This window comes from Drosophila albomicans, chromosome X (assembly GCF_009650485.2).
Source record: "Drosophila albomicans strain 15112-1751.03 chromosome X, ASM965048v2, whole genome shotgun sequence".
NCBI lineage: Eukaryota > Metazoa > Arthropoda > Insecta > Diptera > Drosophilidae > Drosophila > Drosophila albomicans.
In genome coordinates this window covers 23,798,264-23,816,065 of record NC_047627.2, presented here as the reverse complement: position 1 = coordinate 23,816,065, position 17,802 = coordinate 23,798,264, and the positions used below count along the sequence as shown (strand labels likewise).

At 38.3% G+C, this 17,802-nt stretch overlaps 2 protein-coding genes across 2 annotated transcripts; both read left to right on the top strand.

The window, feature by feature from the left end:
* Positions 1-197: 197 nt before the first annotated feature.
* On the top strand, positions 198-2,358 carry LOC117577593 (ras-related protein Rab-39B). Its single transcript, XM_034262440.2, has 2 exons — positions 198-648; positions 1,519-2,358. The coding sequence occupies exons 1-2, from the start codon at positions 541-543 to the stop codon at positions 2,068-2,070; spliced, it is 660 nt and encodes a 219-aa protein (XP_034118331.2). The 5' UTR covers positions 198-540; the 3' UTR covers positions 2,071-2,358.
* Positions 2,359-2,946: 588 nt separating this feature from the next.
* On the top strand, positions 2,947-7,563 carry LOC117573869 (mitochondrial import receptor subunit TOM40 homolog 1). The gene is made up of 4 exons (XM_034257349.2): positions 2,947-3,333; positions 4,251-4,513; positions 4,576-4,993; positions 6,301-7,563. The coding sequence occupies exons 1-4, from the start codon at positions 3,108-3,110 to the stop codon at positions 6,438-6,440; spliced, it is 1,047 nt and encodes a 348-aa protein (XP_034113240.1). The 5' UTR covers positions 2,947-3,107; the 3' UTR covers positions 6,441-7,563.
* The last annotated feature ends 10,239 nt before the right edge of the window (positions 7,564-17,802 follow it).

The following is a 17,802-nucleotide window of genomic DNA, read 5'->3' as shown; positions in this document are numbered from 1 at the left end:
TTGATTAATAAATACAAACAACAACAATCATTATTAAAAAAATAATTTTAGTGTTTCTCATAATTTCTAGACAGTTTTAACACATTAATAAATAATTTAAATTCGCGGCAATGGCAGCGATGCCACTGAGTACAAGAATGAGTAATTTGCTGGCAGCCCTGGAAACCAACCCACACACTTACTCACACACACACTCATACAATGACAGTAATAGCTGTGCGTTAGAAAAAAAAAACAAACAAAACAGTGCAAAGCAAGCAGCTGAGTTTAGTTAAATTTAATAAACAAAAAAGCAACAAATTGATTTATACGCTAGCAGCACGTTCAACGGTGAATTAATTAACGCCAAGAGCACAAGTCAAAAGCAAAACGCAATTTCGCTGGGCGTGCAACAACAACAATAACAACAACAACAGCAGCAACTAGAGCGAAGAAGAAAAGCAAAAAGGACAAAGTTAATTTGCGCATTAACGCAAAAACAAAAACAACAAGCGAAGCAAATACACAAAAGTCAACAAACAACAAAACAAACTAAACACGATGGTTGAGCCAATTTTTGATTATCAATTTCGCTTAATACTCATTGGAGACAGCACAGTGGGCAAAAGTTCGCTACTCAAATTCTTCACAGATGGAAAATTTGCCGAGGTATGTTATGCGTATTACTTGAAAGTGTTGTTTTTTTTTGTTTTTGTTGTATGTGCTTCTTAGTGCAACTGTGTCAAGTGCAATCATAATAATTACATAATTAAAGTAGCGCACAATATATTCATTAAGACAAAGGCAAGCATCTTTCCTATGTGTCCCCGCTTCCCCCACCCTTCCTCATACCCCACCCATAACCGCAGTGTCGCAGCGAATGGCTATACGGGTGTTAATGTGTGTGTGTGTGTAAAGTACTGATAATGCAATTGCCTAGGAGCACATAAAATAGTGTGGCAACCTTGAACATGTAGCGCGCACTTTTGAACTCAAGTAAATGTGTTGTATTTGTGCTTAGTTTGGGTGATGAACAAGAAAAATTAAGAAGTTAATTTAGTGTTGTTTGCACAGTTTTTTCTTTCATTTCTTCATCTTCTTGTCCCCCTCTTGCTCTTTCTCTGTGAAGTTGCAGTTGTAAAGGATAGCAATTTTCAACAAGAGTGGCAACGCTTAAGCACACTTGGCGCTAACTTAATGAATTTCAAATGTGGGATTAAAGCAATTTAACATTGGAATTGTTTGCTCAACTCAATTTACTCTAAATTTGTTTCATATTTATATTATTTGAATATTCAACTTAATAACTTGAATTGGAATGTTAACTCAACTATCTTTTAATACAAATTTGTGGAATTAAATGTTGTTATTTAAATATTCAATATATGTTCAACTATCTTTTAATACAAATATTTGTACCATTACTTAAACATTCAACTAAATACACTTACAATATAAGCTCAACTATGTCGTAATCCGAATATTTATACTATTTTTTTAACATTCAACTAAATACACTTTCATTGCTCTCTTCTTTAGCTCTCGGATCCCACAGTGGGCGTGGACTTCTTCGCCCGCCTCATCGAAATGAAGGACGGCACACAGATCAAACTTCAGCTGTGGGACACCGCTGGCCAGGAGCGTTTTCGTTCGATCACAAAGTCATATTATCGCAACTCGGTTGGCGTTCTCCTCGTCTACGATATTTCGAACTACGCCAGCTTCGAGCATATACCGCTCTGGATGATGGAGGCGCGACGTCACATTGAGCCGCATGTTCCGGTCTTTGCACTCGTTGGCTGCAAATTGGATCTGGTTAATTCGGGTTCGGGGCATCGCGAGGTGTCCACTGAAGATGGCCAGGGATTTGCTAAGTTGCATGGCTTGCACTTTGTGGAGACATCGGCGCGGACTGGCGCCAACGTTGAGGAGGCATTTCGCATGGTCACCCAAGAGGTTTATGCCCGCATCCGATCGGGCGAATATAAAGCCGAGGATGGCTGGGATGGCATCAAATCTGGATTTGCGCGACCCAACAGTCTTGACTTTAATCTCTTTGTCGCCGAGCCCGAGAAGTCCTCCTGCTGTTGATGGGATGATGATCATCGTGATCGTTGCGTTTCCAATCCAGCGGCAAACTTTGTTTAGTTTAGTATACATCAAATTTTTTTTTCCAAAACCAAAACCGTTTCCTACATATATATGCAGAACATACAATATGTTTTATTTTTTCTATGCGATTTTACATATTATTATTTTGTGTATGTTGATTTGATAATTGTATGCTGTCTTTATTTGTTGACTCGTTTTTAATAGTGCACCAAAAAAAAAAAACAAAAAAGAATGAAAACAAAATGTATTTTTGTTGACTCGCGACGATGACTCATAGTTAAGTCCAATCTTATATATTTTTGCATTTTCCCGGTAAAAAAAAAAACCCAGCCAAGACTCTTCTACACTGATTTTCATAATTGTTCTGTTCAGCTGAGTATTGTGCTGCATCTTATTAACCTATATACATGAGAAATACTTCAATGCATGTGCGTGAACATGTGAAACAAAAAATAAGAAAACAAAATTAAAAAAGAAAACAAGGATACACATATACTTGAACTTGAAATATAAACGTTTTTATTGATTAAATTGCTTGGCTTTTATTTCAAATTCAGCGCTCAACTAAGTTTAACAGTCTGGCAACGCTGCCCAGTGGAATGGCAGTTCAGCTGCTCGCAATGAGTATCGATTACTTGCTTAGCTAATCAATCAATATTTATTTCTTGAGTTGATTTCAATCAAATGATAATTAGTCATAATTTTTTTTTTACATATTTTGTGAGCTAACCAAGCAACAGCAACAGAGTAAACTGTGAAACAGTCGTCAGTCAGCAGCAAGCATCGATGCTTGCCAGTATATCGATAGGCAAAAACATATGTGATATCGAGACATTTGACTGTCAAAAGCAGTCTTTTTTTTTTGTTTTTTTGTAGTGTGATACCCCGTACAGCGCGTGCCACTTCTCTAATTTTCGTTGGCCAACAAGAAAAAAAAAGGAACACACACACACTCACATTCAATAACAACAGCAGTAATTTACACAAAAGAAGAAAAACTATATATCTAGGTAATAATGGGTAACGTGGTAGCGGCATCATCCGGCATCGAGCCAACGGCGGCGCGCAGCAACAGCGTTGCGGCAAGTCTCGGGCTGCCGGAACCAGCGCAACTGAGCAGCAGCAGAAGCGGCACAGATGGAGCAGCAGCCACATTGATTGCGGCCGATGTGGGCGATGCGTCCAAGGAGCACACACTCGAGAATCCCGGCACCGTTGAGGAGTTGCACAAGAAATGCAAAGGTATGCGATTCTCATTCATGAGCAAACCAAAAATGTTTTTGCCATTCTGATGACATAACCTACAAGCATGTGAAACGGGCTGAATATGGGGAGGGGGGGTTGCCTGCGCTAACCCAAGTGCGTGTATGTGTGTGCGTGCGCGTGTACGTGTGTGTAAGTGCGTGTTAGTGTGAGTGTGTGTTTCTGTCTCTGTGATTATGTATTATCAGTTGCACCTTCGATGTACTCATTCATGTGCATGTTTATCGTTATCGATATGAGTGGGGGCCAAATTGGGTTTTGACCTGCGAAAAACAGCTGCTTAGCAAAGCAGTGGAAACGGATCGCGCTTCGTTTTGAACTGCTTGCTTCTTTTAAGCGCAGCTTAATTCCGAATGACATTTCATCTGACATGTCCAACTAGAATTTCACACATTTCGTGTCGAGTCATGCGATGACATCCAAGCTGCATATGGCGTGCAGAAAATATTGTTGCCTGGCTTGCTTTCTTTGAGCGCAGTCGAAAAACAGCTGCTTAACAAAGCAGTGCATATGGATCATGCATTGCGTGAACTGCTTGCTTCCTTTAAGCGCAGTTTACTTGCAAATGACATTTCGGCTGACATGTCCAACTGGAATTTCACGCACTTCGTGTCGAGTCATCCCAGCTGCATATTGGATGCGGAGAACATTGTTTCCTTGGCAGCGGAAAAGGGAAGCATGCTTTTAAACACTTTTTAATGATATTTCAGTCGTATTTCAATTGCATAAAGCATAATTGCTCTGCAGCAGAAAAGAATGAAGGTTGTGAAGGCTTGTTTTGCAATTTATGGGCGATTTTATGACTGTGCAATCTTGTTCTTACATTTCCCACACTACAATTCCCTACATAGAACACTTTCTGATCATGTTATCACTCCTCTCTCTCTCCCTCACAGATGTACAGGCCATCACATTTGAGGGGGCCAAGATCATGCTGAACAAAGGGCTGAGCAATCACTTTCAGGTATCGCACACGATCAACTTGAGCACCACAGTGCCAAGTGGCTATCGCTTTGGGGCCACCTACGTGGGCACCAAGCAATACAGCCCAACGGAGGCATTCCCCGTGCTCCTGGGTGACATTGATCCCTCTGGCAATCTCAATGCCAATGTCATACATCAGTTCAGTTCGCGTCTGCGCTGCAAGTTTGCCTCGCAGGTAAGTTTTCGACTCGTTGATCAACCAGTGTTGAAAGTATCGTAATACTTATCCTTTTGCAGATTCAAGAGTCCAAGGTGATGGCCACACAGCTGAGCACAGATTATCGAGGCAATGATTTCACCGCCTCGATCACTCTCGGAAATCCGAGCATATTCACCAATTCCGGCGTCATCGTTGGCCAGTATCTGCAGTCGGTGACACAGCGCACAGCTCTCGGCGCTGAGGTCGCCTATCAGTATGGACCCAATGTCCCTGGACGCCAGATTGCCATCGTCTCTGCTCTGGGACGCTATACCAACGGCGACTCGATTTGGTCGGGCACTTTGGGTCCCAGTGGATTGCATCTGTGCTACTATCAAAAGGCCAGCGAGCAGCTGCAAATTGGCGTCGAGGTGGAGACAAGTCTCCGCATGCAGGAATCCGTCGCTACGATTGCCTACCAAATCGATTTGCCCAAGGCCGATCTGGTCTTCAAAGGTACCTAAAAGTGTTCTAGAATGTCGTAGATAGGATTATATATAATATAGTTATATTATTGTTATGTCTCTCTTTCCGATGATTATGATGTCGATGTATAGATATTTATGTCTGTCTGTCTGTCTGCCCAGTTAAATCGGGATGATTATGATTATGTCGATAAGTAGACAGTTTAGTTTAGTTAGGATATTATACTCATAGAAAGAAATACCATCTCTCCAATTGAATTGAGATGATTATTATAATGTCGATGAATAGTCATTTCATTTGTTAGGATATTATACTGATGTCTGTCTATTTGTCTGTCCAGTTAAATCGGGATGATTATGATTATGTCGATAAGTCGACAGTTTAGTTTAGTTAGGATATTATACTCATAGAAAGAAATACCATCTCTCCAATTGAATCGAGATGATTATTATAATGTCTATGAATAGTCATTTCTTTTGTTAGGATACTATACTAATGTCTGTCTGTCCAGTTAAATCAGGATGATTATGATTATGTTGATGTATAGAAATTTCATTTGCTACGATACTAAACTAATGTCGGTCTGTCTGTCCTTACGTCTGCCCAATTTTCGAGATGATTACGTTGTCGAGACATTTTATTTCATAGTAATGTCTGTGTGTCCAATTGAATTCGGATGATTCTGATTATGTCAATGAATAGACATTTAGTTTGTTAGCATGTTATACTCGTGTCTGTCTTTCTTTCCATCTGTCCAATTCAATCGAGATTATTATTATGTTATTCATCGACATTTCATTTGTGAGGATATTGCAGTCATCTCTGTCCATTAAAATTGAAATGCCATATCTCAGTTAATTGAAGTTAACATTTCGAATTTCCAAGCAACTCTTCTTAATTTCTAGCATTGACCTTAGGAAAGGGAAACAAGATATTTTGACATTTGTTAATTTAAGTATACTTTTAGCACTTTTAATTTAAATTCAAATTGTAAAGTTGATGGGAATATTCAAACAAAAATGGACCTTTAGAATATTTTCACCAACTTTACAATTAAAAATTTGAACTAAAAATACTTAAATGTTGCTAAGTTAACATAATTTAAACTTAAATTAATAATAGTAATCTTAGAAACTATCGAAAGTGCTAGAATACTATTTATCTTTATCTATATCTATATCTTATCAGCAACCATCAAATACTAAAAACATTGTCCGTCGTTCCGTCTGTCCACTCCTATAAATAACTATAACTCAGGGAATTTCAAAGCTAGCGCTACTTTAAACTTGTTCTTACTTTTCATTTTATTAATATAATGAATCTCGCTTATTTTGCAGGCTCCATTGACTCCAATTGGCACATTTCGGGAGTGTTGGAGAAGCGTTTGCAGCCTTTGCCATTCTCGTTTACGCTGAGCGGGCGCATGAATCATGTGAAGAACAACTTTAAGCTCGGCTGTGGACTGATGATTGGTTAATCGATAAATCGATTAATCGATACCACACACACACACATACCAACACACACACACACGGAGAAAGAGAGTCGATAGCATTCACACACACACACACAGTTTTCACAGAGCAATAGAAAGGAAGAAAAAAGGAAAAGGATTTTTGGAGCATGCTCAACACACAAACACACACTCACATGTATAGTTATATACATACACACACACACATACACACAACTGCAGCAAGTCAAGCATAATTGTTCATTTGTTTTAAATCTGACCTCATCAACGCTTTTGATCATTTGACATTTCCAACAACAACAACCACAACAACAAATTGCAAAATGTAAATGTAAAAATTCGAAAACTCCCTAGGCCACTCCCCCAACCCCCCTTTCCACCCACCAACCCCTTCAGCAACTAGAAGCAACAGCGACATGAGGCAACTAAAAAAACAAAAAAACGGGTGCAAAATTTATCAGCAATTAGTACAAGACGAAGAAGAAGATGAAGAAGAGAGGAAGCAGCATAGAAAGAGATGGAAATAAAATGTTATGTTATGTAAAAAAACACAAAAAGAAACATTTGAAAATACACAAATTGTGCTGTATTCAAATCAAACAACAATAAACTTAAGTTGTGCCCATCCCCTCATCCCACCCCGCCCCTTTCATCCCTCTGCACATTTCCAATTCCATTACAAAAACAAAAAACAAAGAAAACCAGATGAAGAAAGAAACAGTTATCTAATTTCTACACTTAAGATTGCTTCCTAAAACTAAAAAGAGAGAAAAATGAATTTGTGGCGCATTTACAAAACATTTGTTCCTCCTGCCAGAGCCCCAGTCGTAAAAAGTAACGAGTAGCGAGTAACGAGTAACGAGTGGAAAGAAGAACGAGCAGCGTATGAAGAAAAAGAAACAACAACAAAACGGAAAATGCAAAATGCAAAACAACAAAACTGCTTTAAGTTTATAATGCTTAAATTATAAATTAGTTTCTAGTTACACAATGACACATTTACATACAACAAAATTTGTTAAACAATTTGAAACCAATGTTTTTTTTTTCGTGTGGGCAAAAACAAAAAAAAAAACATTAAAAATAAAACAAAAAAAAACGCAAAATATGTTAAATATATATGCAAGTTTCTAATTGTATTTGTAATTTGCCAGCTGCGAACAACAACAACAAAAAAGAAAACCCAAAAAATAAACACAAAAAAACATGTAATTTCTCTTTGCATTTCGTTTGTAGTGCTATCTCTGTCGCGCACGTGCGCGCATTGCCAAGTGGCACACAAACTTTGCTAGCAGGCAACAGTGGCTGAAAAACTGTGCTGTTGGCTGGCGCTAGGGATCGGCATTGTGACGTAATGCTGGCAATAAGAAAAAAACTGTAAGCTATTTCAATGTGTTGCTCAAACTGTGAAAATTTTTTATTTGCTGTGCGACTATATTAATAATATATTATTAAACTTTATTATTTCATGTGCTTTTCCATTCTTCTTGTTTTTCTCTTTTTAAGATTTGTCTTTCTCTCTCTTGCACAAAAATGGTAAAGATGAAAGGGGACAAAATTCAGTGTTATGCAATGTAATGACACCAAAACTGTAGTCGCCAATCAAATCGAGCTACTCAAACTGTGATATCTAGTGGCGCGCAAACTGTAATGTTTACGGCACAGTTTTAAAGATGAATGCTCAAAGTTGAAAAATTGCAATAATATTATGAGCAGGTATTTTGCTATGCATATTTATGTATGTATGTACATATGTATGTCGCTTGCTGCAATGGACAGCTGCAATAATAATAATAATAATAATAAAAATAAAAGACTTCGTTGTTTGGCATTCTTCCTGCTGGAAGCTTTTATCAAAAACAATTTTTGCACTAGTCAAATAGCAAACTACAATAACAAGAACAGCAACAGCAACAACAATAACAAACTTTGTTCAATCAGTAAGAGAAAAACGTTGTCGTCGTCGACGTCGTTGACGCCGCCAAATATTGTTTAGATAAGAAAATGTTCCACTGCACGTGTGTGTGTGTGTGTGTGTTTTACATGCACATGCAAGTTGCCGTTTGTGCTTTGCTGTTTGCTTTGGCCACATTCTCATTCACTCTCACACCTTCTTGCTATCTCTTTCGCCCCCACTCTCTCCTCTCTCTAACAGTCAACGCTTCTTTTACATGCTGGCTGTTTTGTGTTTTTCTTTTTTGTCGTTCTCTCTTCTCCATTCGCCGCTTTTTTTTTGTGTGCATTTTGCTCAAATGCAATTTGAACTTTGCCAAAAAGAGGCAACAACAACTTTCATATTGCATATTATGCCAGCATCAAGAAGTGCAGTGAGCAGTGTGCAGTGTGAAGGGGGAAGCAGTGGAGCTTAAGCACTGCTTTCAAATTCAATTGCACGCACTCATGTCCACTCCAGCGGGATAGGGGATGACGGGGGGTAGGTAGGGGGCAGCTAGCCAGATAAGACAAAGGCAAGAAAACTCATTAACATATAAAGTAGCCGCACAAAATCTCAGTGAGTGTGCTACTATGTGCTTGTAATGCGGCTAATTACAAAATGGCGTCTTGCAGCAGCAGCGCAGCAGCAGCAGCAGCTTAAGTGGCCGCTAAACTGTGTTAAGCTTTAGCTTTAAAATCGTTCCCCAAAGCTCTACTAGATAAGTAATTAGTGCACGCACTTTGCGCTGCCCTGCCACGCCTCCTCACCCATAAATGTTATGCAATGCCGCCCATGGTCATCATTGTGCCTGGCACACAATCGGCTTTAACTCGCGTTGCTTTGTTGGGTATATTACGCCAATGCATAATTCGAAATCAATAATGTAAAACTGAGTAAGCCTTAAGGATCGCAATTGACAATGCCTGGCCAGTTGCATCAAAGATAATCGATAACACAGCGTTAGCGAAATCAGTGAGCAAGGATCGCAATAGGCGATAATTAAATCAGTCTGGCAGCACTGTAATGTGGGTGGGTGGGCAAGGATCGTAATCGCCGATAATCGATAACACAGCAATAGTTTGGCAGCCCTGCAAGCAAGCAGGTGAAGAAGCAGTAAAGTGTGTGCGCGAATTACTTCGGTGAAAAAGTTGTTTTCAATCGCATAAATTTCGTGATGCGTTCAAATAAGTATGTATGTAAATAAACTGTGCAAGAAATGTGTTAAAAGTGTGGAGGAGCAAAAGCAACGTAAGTAACATAAATGTAAAATGTTCTAAGCATGCAAACACACGCACACACGCACATGCATAGGAATGCATGCCAGCGAAAAAAGTGAGAGGGGGAGAAAAATAATGTCTGCTGTGTGTGTGTGTGTGTGAGCTTGCACTCGCATTTGTGTCTGTTTTGTTTTGGGGCAAATCAGTTAAATCCCATTCTTTAACATTCATTGTCTATGCGCAGCTAATTGGCTGGCGTGCTTAAGCCGTCTACACTGTTTACAGTTAGCGTTCTGCAAGTGTGTATTAGTATGTGTGTGTGTGTGTGTGCAATGCTTTATGCCCTTTTGCTGCTGATTGGCCAATTAAAACGAGCGCTTAATACAAATTACAAAATTAACACGCTTAAAGCTTCAACTGCACTAAGCTCTCTTAGCACTGACAACCGGCAACCAACAACAACAACAATAACTAACAGCCATGCAATTGTGTTTTGCAGAAAGGGCGTTAGACTGTCTGCATGTGTATGCGAGTGTGTGTGTGTCTGTGTGTGTGTGCTGCTGTTGTATGCTTGGCATATTTACGCCAACTTTAGTTATTTGAATTACGTGACTTCAGCAACAGTTCTATGACTGAGTTAAACAGCGCAGAGACTGGCACACACACACACACACAGACACGTGAGCACTCTCACATACACAGACACATTCACCTAGAGCTGACTTAAACTTTGTGCAATTTTTTAAGCACACACACACACACACATATATAGTGAGAGCATATTACTTACGTACATACTTATAAATACTTACATACTATCTGTCTGTTGATTACACATGCACGTAAAAAAATATTGAAGCAGCAGCAGCAGCAAAGGCAAAGCCAAAGAGTGGGCGAAAAAAAAAACACGCAGCAGAAGAAGAAGAAATGCAGTCACGGCACGAAAGTAAATACTCTTTGCTTTAGCTTTAGCTTCAACAGCAGTAGAAGCAGCAACAACAATTTCCATATTAAGTCGCTCTCAATTTAACGCTCTCTTACATGCGGATCTGCTTTTGCAAATGGCGGCGCTCTTAGGCTTTCTTTGCGTGATCTGCTTGCCAGCTTTTAAGCATAATTTGAATGTACGAAAAATTAGCTCTCTTCTTTGCGCTTTTGCTTTGGTTGAACTGTTTGCATTAGGGTAACATACTGTAGACACACATACATAGATGTCAGCTCTCTTCCAAGTGTATTTAAGCATTTGGTAAGCTCTCTCTCTCTGCTTTCATTTACTTCTTAATAATTGCAAAGTAAATTCGCAAGTTGCACTCGAAAAAAGTAGAATCACGCAAGAAAATACTCTTTGCTTTAGCTTTAGCTTCAACAGCAGCAGCAGCAACAACAATTTCCATATTGAGCTACTCTTTAAGTCGCTCTCAATTTAATGCTCTCTTTGCATGCGGATCTGCTTTTGCAAGATGGCGCTCTCTTAGGCTTTCTTTGCGTGATCTGCTTGCACAGCAACCAATCCTTAAGCATAAGTTGAGTGTACGAAAAATGTGCTCTTTATATCTTTTGTCTCGCTTTGGCTGATCTGTGACCACACTTTGCTGTCAGCTCTCTTTGCAAGTGTATTTAAGCATTTGGTGTGCTCAAGATGGCGACCTCAAACTGCTGTTGTTGTTGTTGCTGCTATTTTTGGCTTTGAGTTTTGTAGCCTTAAGCCAAATAAGTGTTTTAGCAGGCGGGCAGAGGCAGCGGCAGAGACGTCGACGCTGCAACAGCCGGAAGTTGCTACGACAGCTGCAGGAAACTCTAACTCACTTACACACACACACACATATACATCCAGAGCACCTTACTATCTATCTGTGTGTGTGCGTGTCTGTTCACGTCGCTGACTGTTTCTCACGCTCCTCTTCGTTGTGGAATTGTTGAAAGTTAGCAATAGATTTTTAACGGAAGTTGCACATGTGCGCACGTGTTTTCTACCAATGCCTGTCCCCCACCTCTCTCCCCCACTCTCTCACTCTCTCTCACACATTGCCGAAACTCAATTCACGCCACACACGCTGTAATTAAGGGCTGTGCATGGGCGTGGCACATCATCATTCAAGCGCAGCAGATTAGGCCAACCGATTGCCTTTTCCCCCCCTTCTTGCCACGCCTCTCTCCCTTGCCCCCGCCCCCGCTCAGGGCTGCGTGTGCGCGTCTACTTAACGAGAATTTATCGTCGTTGCTGCCGCTGACATATTTACCACTTTAGCACTTTGCTATTGCTCCAAAGATCCTCCAGCAAGCTTCCCTTCTCCCTTCCCCTTTCCACTCCTTGCTTTCCTACTTGTACATGCAATTATGGCAGCAGAAAACGTCTTGTCCAAGTATCCAATTCGGTTGCTGACTGCGTGTAATTTAATGGAAAAAATTGCCAAGCAAAAGGATCTCTGCACTTGAAGTCCTTCGTCTCCTCCTTTAGCCTCCTTCTGTTCCTTCCCTTCCCTCCTCGCAACTGCATGCGATTAACCCGAACCCGAAAAATTAATGCATTATGAATGTAAGCTGAGATTGCGCCACACTAACTGCCTATTTATCACCAGCCGATGCACACAGAGAGAGAGAGGGGGGAGGGGCGAGGAGGAGGCGGAGGAGGAGTAAGAGGGAGAGAGCATAAGCCGTCTGCTGTTTGTGTCACGCATCGTTGTCGAGGCGTAAAATGCGACAAGGCAGACAATGATGACAACGACGGAGCAAGGATAAACAACAACAACAACAACAGCCAAAGGCAGAGAATTAAAGTGGCTACAGTTGAGTGTGCTCGACTTTAAGATACCCGTCAGATAAAGCAATTGAAATAAAACGCTTTATTTTTCTCATTTCTTTTTGAATGATAGCTTTTGTGGTTTTACATAAAAGATAAAGATGAAGAAGAAGAGGCGCAGAAGAAGAAGAAGTAGAAGAATAGGAATAGAGGAAGAAAAAGAAGAAGAAAAATAGGAAGGGGAATAAGAAGAGCAAGACGAGTAATAATAGTAATAATAAGAGTAAGAAGAATAAGAAAAAGAAAAAGAAGACCATGAAGATAAAGAAGCAGAATCATTTTGTAGCGCTTTAAAAGTTGAAATTATTTAATTATTTGCGACCTCTTAAAATACAAGTAGGAACTTTTTTAAAACCACAACCGAATGAACAAAAGTATACTACCAAAATCAAAACATCAATATTTAGGTTGTGGTGAACTATCGATAGTGGGCGCCATCGATCTTCTACGATAGTCAATTCCACGTTTATCTAAAATTCGACACATTATAAATCGAAATACTTATACATTCAACAAGGCGATCCATATTTATTTGCTTTTTCTTAATTGCTGACAATTTAACACAGAACAGTGTAAGACGCTAGCTATCGATGACTCCATCGATAGTAATTGGGCCACTATCAAAAGTCCATGCTGCTATCGATTGCGGCTTGATAGCACTCAACCGTCGATAGTGTCGATAAAGCCATCGATTCTTCTCCACCTAAGCTGAAGGCCTTCGCTGCCATTGCTTTATCAATAGCGTTAGTATTAATTTTAATTATAGCTAGCCTTTAAATAAATAAATCTTCTCCACCTCTAGTTCATTCGATACGCACAAGTTTTCTCTATATAATCTGTGTCCTTCCTGTTCTGATTTGACTTAATACTTGATTTTTATAGAATTCAAGAAAATTCGACGTTAAGCGTTTTTTCTTATTTAATAAATCGAATTATTTTTTCTTCTAGCACCAACTTTGAATGCCCTTCTCAGGTTTCAATACCGGGTATAACTACAACAACAACAACAAAGGGAGTGATAGAGAGAGAGAGAGAAACCTTGCTTGAAGCATTTGTAGCTCAATTGCACTATCGGACAGAGTTGCCTGTGAAAGTGAGAGGCTGCATTGACTAGCTCTCCCTCTCTTTCGCTCTGTGGTAGTAGTGGCGCCACCTGGCGGCTATTGTTTGCCAGTTATGTAAATTTATGATTATTTTGCGTGTTTCTGGCCATGATGAAGAGGCTGTCAACCCAACAACAAGCAGCAGGAGCAAGCAACAAGACCTAACAACCATCCAACGGACGAACGCAGCAGCAGGCCTAAAGACAAAAAGACAATAGAAGAGCCCCGGAAATAAAAAATGCTGCAATATAGTGTGTGATGGAAAGTATGCTATATATTTTATGCAACACAACAACAACAAGATAAAAGACGGGGTAAGTACAACAAACAACACTTGACCAGATTTGAAGTTAACAATATAAATCAAAGACAATCACAGAAGCAAATGATAAACAAGAGCAATAAATGTTCTCAACACACAACAACAAACGAATTAATAGCAATAGACTAGGAAATTTATATAAAAAACAATGTTGTGATTTAATATAAGTATATAATAAAGATTTATCATAAATTTAGTTGAGCAAGAAAAGTCAGCTAAGATTAACAAGATAACTAAAAGAGGAAATTAATTAAATATTTAATGTTTTTTTTTTTATTTCAATTAAGAAATATAAATTATTAATTTAAATTTAGATAGGAAGATTTCTTAAATAGTTTTTTTTTCTTTACTTAAAGCTGATTCATAAAGCGATTAATTCACCAAAGTTCCATAAAAACACAGTTTTTGAGGTTAGGTATTACATATAGATTAAAGATAGACGGGGGAATATATAGCAAAGTATTTGACTATAAATAAAGATTTATTATATATTTATAAACATTTTTTTTTTTAGGTATTATTTATAAATTGAAGACAGACGGGGGAAAATATAAAAAAATGAATACAGATAACATTTATTTATAAAAGAAGATTTATTATATAGTTTTGAGGAGGAAGAAAAGTAAGCTACGATTAACAAGATATCTAAATAAGGATATTCATTTAATTTTTGCATATTCCGAGTAATTTCTTGACTTTAACTAACACATCTTTGAGTTTTTTTTTAATAATTATGTTTGCTTATGTAAGCTTTTATTCATCTATTATGCACTACTTCAGCAAGTTCCTTAAAAACACAATTTTTAGAGGTTAGATGCTGTTTATAGACAATTTATTTAATATTTTTATAGATATATAAATTATAAATTTAAATTACAAATCTTGTGGAAAGTTTTCTTAACTAGTTTTGCTTGTTTACGTCAAATTCATTTCAAAACTTTGATAGTTGAGACAACGATTATTTCCAGAAGTCCTTTAACACTGTTTAAACACAGTTTACGAGGTTAGGTATTGGTTAAAGAAATACTAAATGAAGCCACACTGATTTGTCATGTCTCATTGCAAGGCAAACTCGAAAAAAGTAGAAACACAAAAGTAAATTCTCTTTGCTTTAGCTTAAGCTTCAGCAGCCGAAGCAGCAGCAACAACAATTTCCATATTGAGCTACTCTTTAAGTCGCTCTCCATTTAACGCTCTCTTTGCTTGCGGATCTGCTTCAGCAAGATGGCGCTCTCTTAGGCTTTCTTTGCGTGATCTGCTTGCACAGCAAGCAACCCTTAAGCATAAGTTGAGTGTACGAATAATTTGCTCTCTTCTCTGTGCTTTGCTTTAGTTGAGCTGTTTGCATTAAGGTAACTTACTGTGAACACACATACATACATAGAAGTCAGCTCTCTTGCAAGTGTATTTAAGCATTTGGTGTGTTCTCTCTCTTCTATTTACTTAATAATTGCAAGGCAAATTGTGCAGTCGGAGAAACACTTGACGTCAGTTTAATCAGCGAATAAACGACTCAAGTGCCAACATTATTAAGCTGGGAGTAAATTAAATGAGCGAAAGAAAAACTAATTAAATGCGAAGCGAAACTCGTAACGTAATGGAGGAGTATACCCAATGGGGGGAGGTTGGGAATGTGCAGGGTATTTGGCAGCAAAATGAAGCTGTTCATAAATAAATGTTTATTGTCTTTGCGATTGATTCATGGACAAAGCTCTTTTTCTCTCTCAATGGTCATCTATCTAGCTAGCTATCTCGCTCGCTCTCTCCCTTTTGCACACTTAATCTGTCCCACTCTTTATCGCTTTATCCATCTCTGTTGGAAAATTAAGATTCAATTGTCTGAATTTCGTAGTTGTCAATGTTCATTACCAAAATGGAGCACAAAACGTATCAAATGTGAATGCGATTCAACAGAGCTGATGAAGATAATTTTGGTAGTCAGAGTGCGTCAGTGTGTGTGTGCGTGTGTGTGTGTGTAGCCATTGAACTCGTCGTTCGTCTGAGAATGTTACACTGAGACTGAGACGATTGCTGAATGCTCATCAGGCGGGGATTAGAGGCGTTACGCCACGCCCCCCAGGCTAGCCCCTTGCAGTTGCAATTGTTGTTTTTGCTCTCTTGCTGCATCTGTGTGCCCTTCTGTGTGTGTGTGTGCTTAATGGACTTCGTATGTCATTTTCGAATTGCAATAGACTTTGCAGTGCAGAGCAAGAAAAAATGTCACCCACAGACAGAAGAGGACAACGCACACACACACACACACACATACACATACGCATGCTGTTGACAGTTGTCACTGTATGTGTGTGTGTGTGTGTGACTCAAATAGCGCTAAATGACCGCAAAGTGTTTTCATTATTTGTGGCTGCCAACAATTTATATCGTTCATTTAGGAATTTCTCTTTACACACACATTCTCTCTCCCTCTATCTCTCTCGCTCTCTGCTTTTTCAATTTTTGCTTGACTGCTGGATACCCCGTAATTGCCAAAGTCAGCTTGTTCTTTATGCATTATTTATTTTCAACCTCATACTTTCTTTACATAAATGTACATATTTATTTCATATTCATAGTCATTGAAATACACTAATCATATTTTCGATCGCTCCTGGAATATATTGTTTTTTGTTTTGCATAAATATTGCTTCTTTGTTGTGAAACATTAAGAATAGTCCAAACTTAGAATAGCTTATATCATATTGTAATCTTCAAAAAACACTTCTTACTTCGTACTTTACTCATGCAATATACCAAAAATAAAAATACTACTTTTTATATTACTATTCTCCATCTTTATGAAACTTAGGATATTTCACATCATATCGTAAAATTCGAGAAGCATCTTCAACTTCATACTTTACTACTAATAATTATTTGGATAATTCTTGCAAAACTTAAAGAGTAGTTAGTTCATATCGTAATATTTCCAAGAAAGTTTCCAGTTCATATTTTAATTCATTTAATTTTGTACATTCAAAATAAGTTATTTATTGTTTCTTTTTGATGAAACTTTAAGGACAGTTGATTCATAGTTTATAGTTTAATCTTTGAAAACTATTTCCTACTGAAGTATTTTTAAAAACCCTCAATTTATTTAAAAAATATTGTCTTTGTGAAGCTTATGATAATTCATATTATATCGTTTGGATAATTCTATTGCTATATTCTTGTGAAACTTTAAGAATAGTTAGTTCATATCGTAATCCTTCAAAAATATAAAGGAACATAAATCAAAAATACTGTTATATGTACAACTATTGCTTTATCATTGGGAAAGTTTAATGATAGTTAAGTTTAGTTAGTTCTTTAAAAGTAAGTTTTAGTATTCTTATTTGTTTGATTTACTACAACTTCAACTACCCTCAAAGTCATCTCTATCAAGTGTCTAGTCCAGCGCATTTGGCGCCTTTTGCTACAGCTTACAGGATATATTGAAAAGGGGAGAAGCGCTTAAAGGAAGTAAACGAGAAAAAAGAGCGCGTTGTGTGAACCCTGGACAAGGCAGGACAATTGGTTGTGTGCATGAGTGTGGCCATCATTGTGGCCGTGACAATGTCTGTTACTCCAACTCCAACTCCAATTGCTCTGACTTCGATTCTAGCTTCCTCTCTTTGTCTGCCTTCGGTTAGAGCTACATGTCCACATCTTCATTATCGACTGACCGACTCGATGATGTGGTCATCATCATCATTATCGGTTTGGTCTCGTTGTATTCACAAAATTGTCAGCGAAACTTTTGCTGCAACAATTGCATATTAAGCAAGTCAATGAACCGGTTCGGAATGCGGTTCGTAAGCGGACCTTAAGTGTTGCAACTTTCTATGAAAAATAAGTGAATGAAAAGCTGCATCGAATGGAAGAAACAAGAAGGAACAGAAAGTTTATATGAACCGGTTCAGAAGTAGTTCCGATAATTGAAACGATTTAACTGTTCTATAAAGGGATCTATTTACTTCTTATATTCATAAGAGGACAATTTGCAACATT

Excerpts from the sequence above, each read along its gene's own strand:
- LOC117577593 (XM_034262440.2), top strand. The coding sequence starts at position 541 with ATGGTTGAGCCAATTTTTGATTATCAATTTCGCTTAATACTCATTGGA. Across the intron at positions 649-1,518 it reads CAGATGGAAAATTTGCCGAG|CTCTCGGATCCCACAGTGGG; the intron begins GTATGTTATGCG and ends TCTCTTCTTTAG.
- LOC117573869 (XM_034257349.2), top strand. The coding sequence starts at position 3,108 with ATGGGTAACGTGGTAGCGGCATCATCCGGCATCGAGCCAACGGCGGCG. Across the intron at positions 3,334-4,250 it reads GTTGCACAAGAAATGCAAAG|ATGTACAGGCCATCACATTT; the intron begins GTATGCGATTCT and ends TCTCCCTCACAG. Across the intron at positions 4,994-6,300 it reads GGCCGATCTGGTCTTCAAAG|GCTCCATTGACTCCAATTGG; the intron begins GTACCTAAAAGT and ends CTTATTTTGCAG.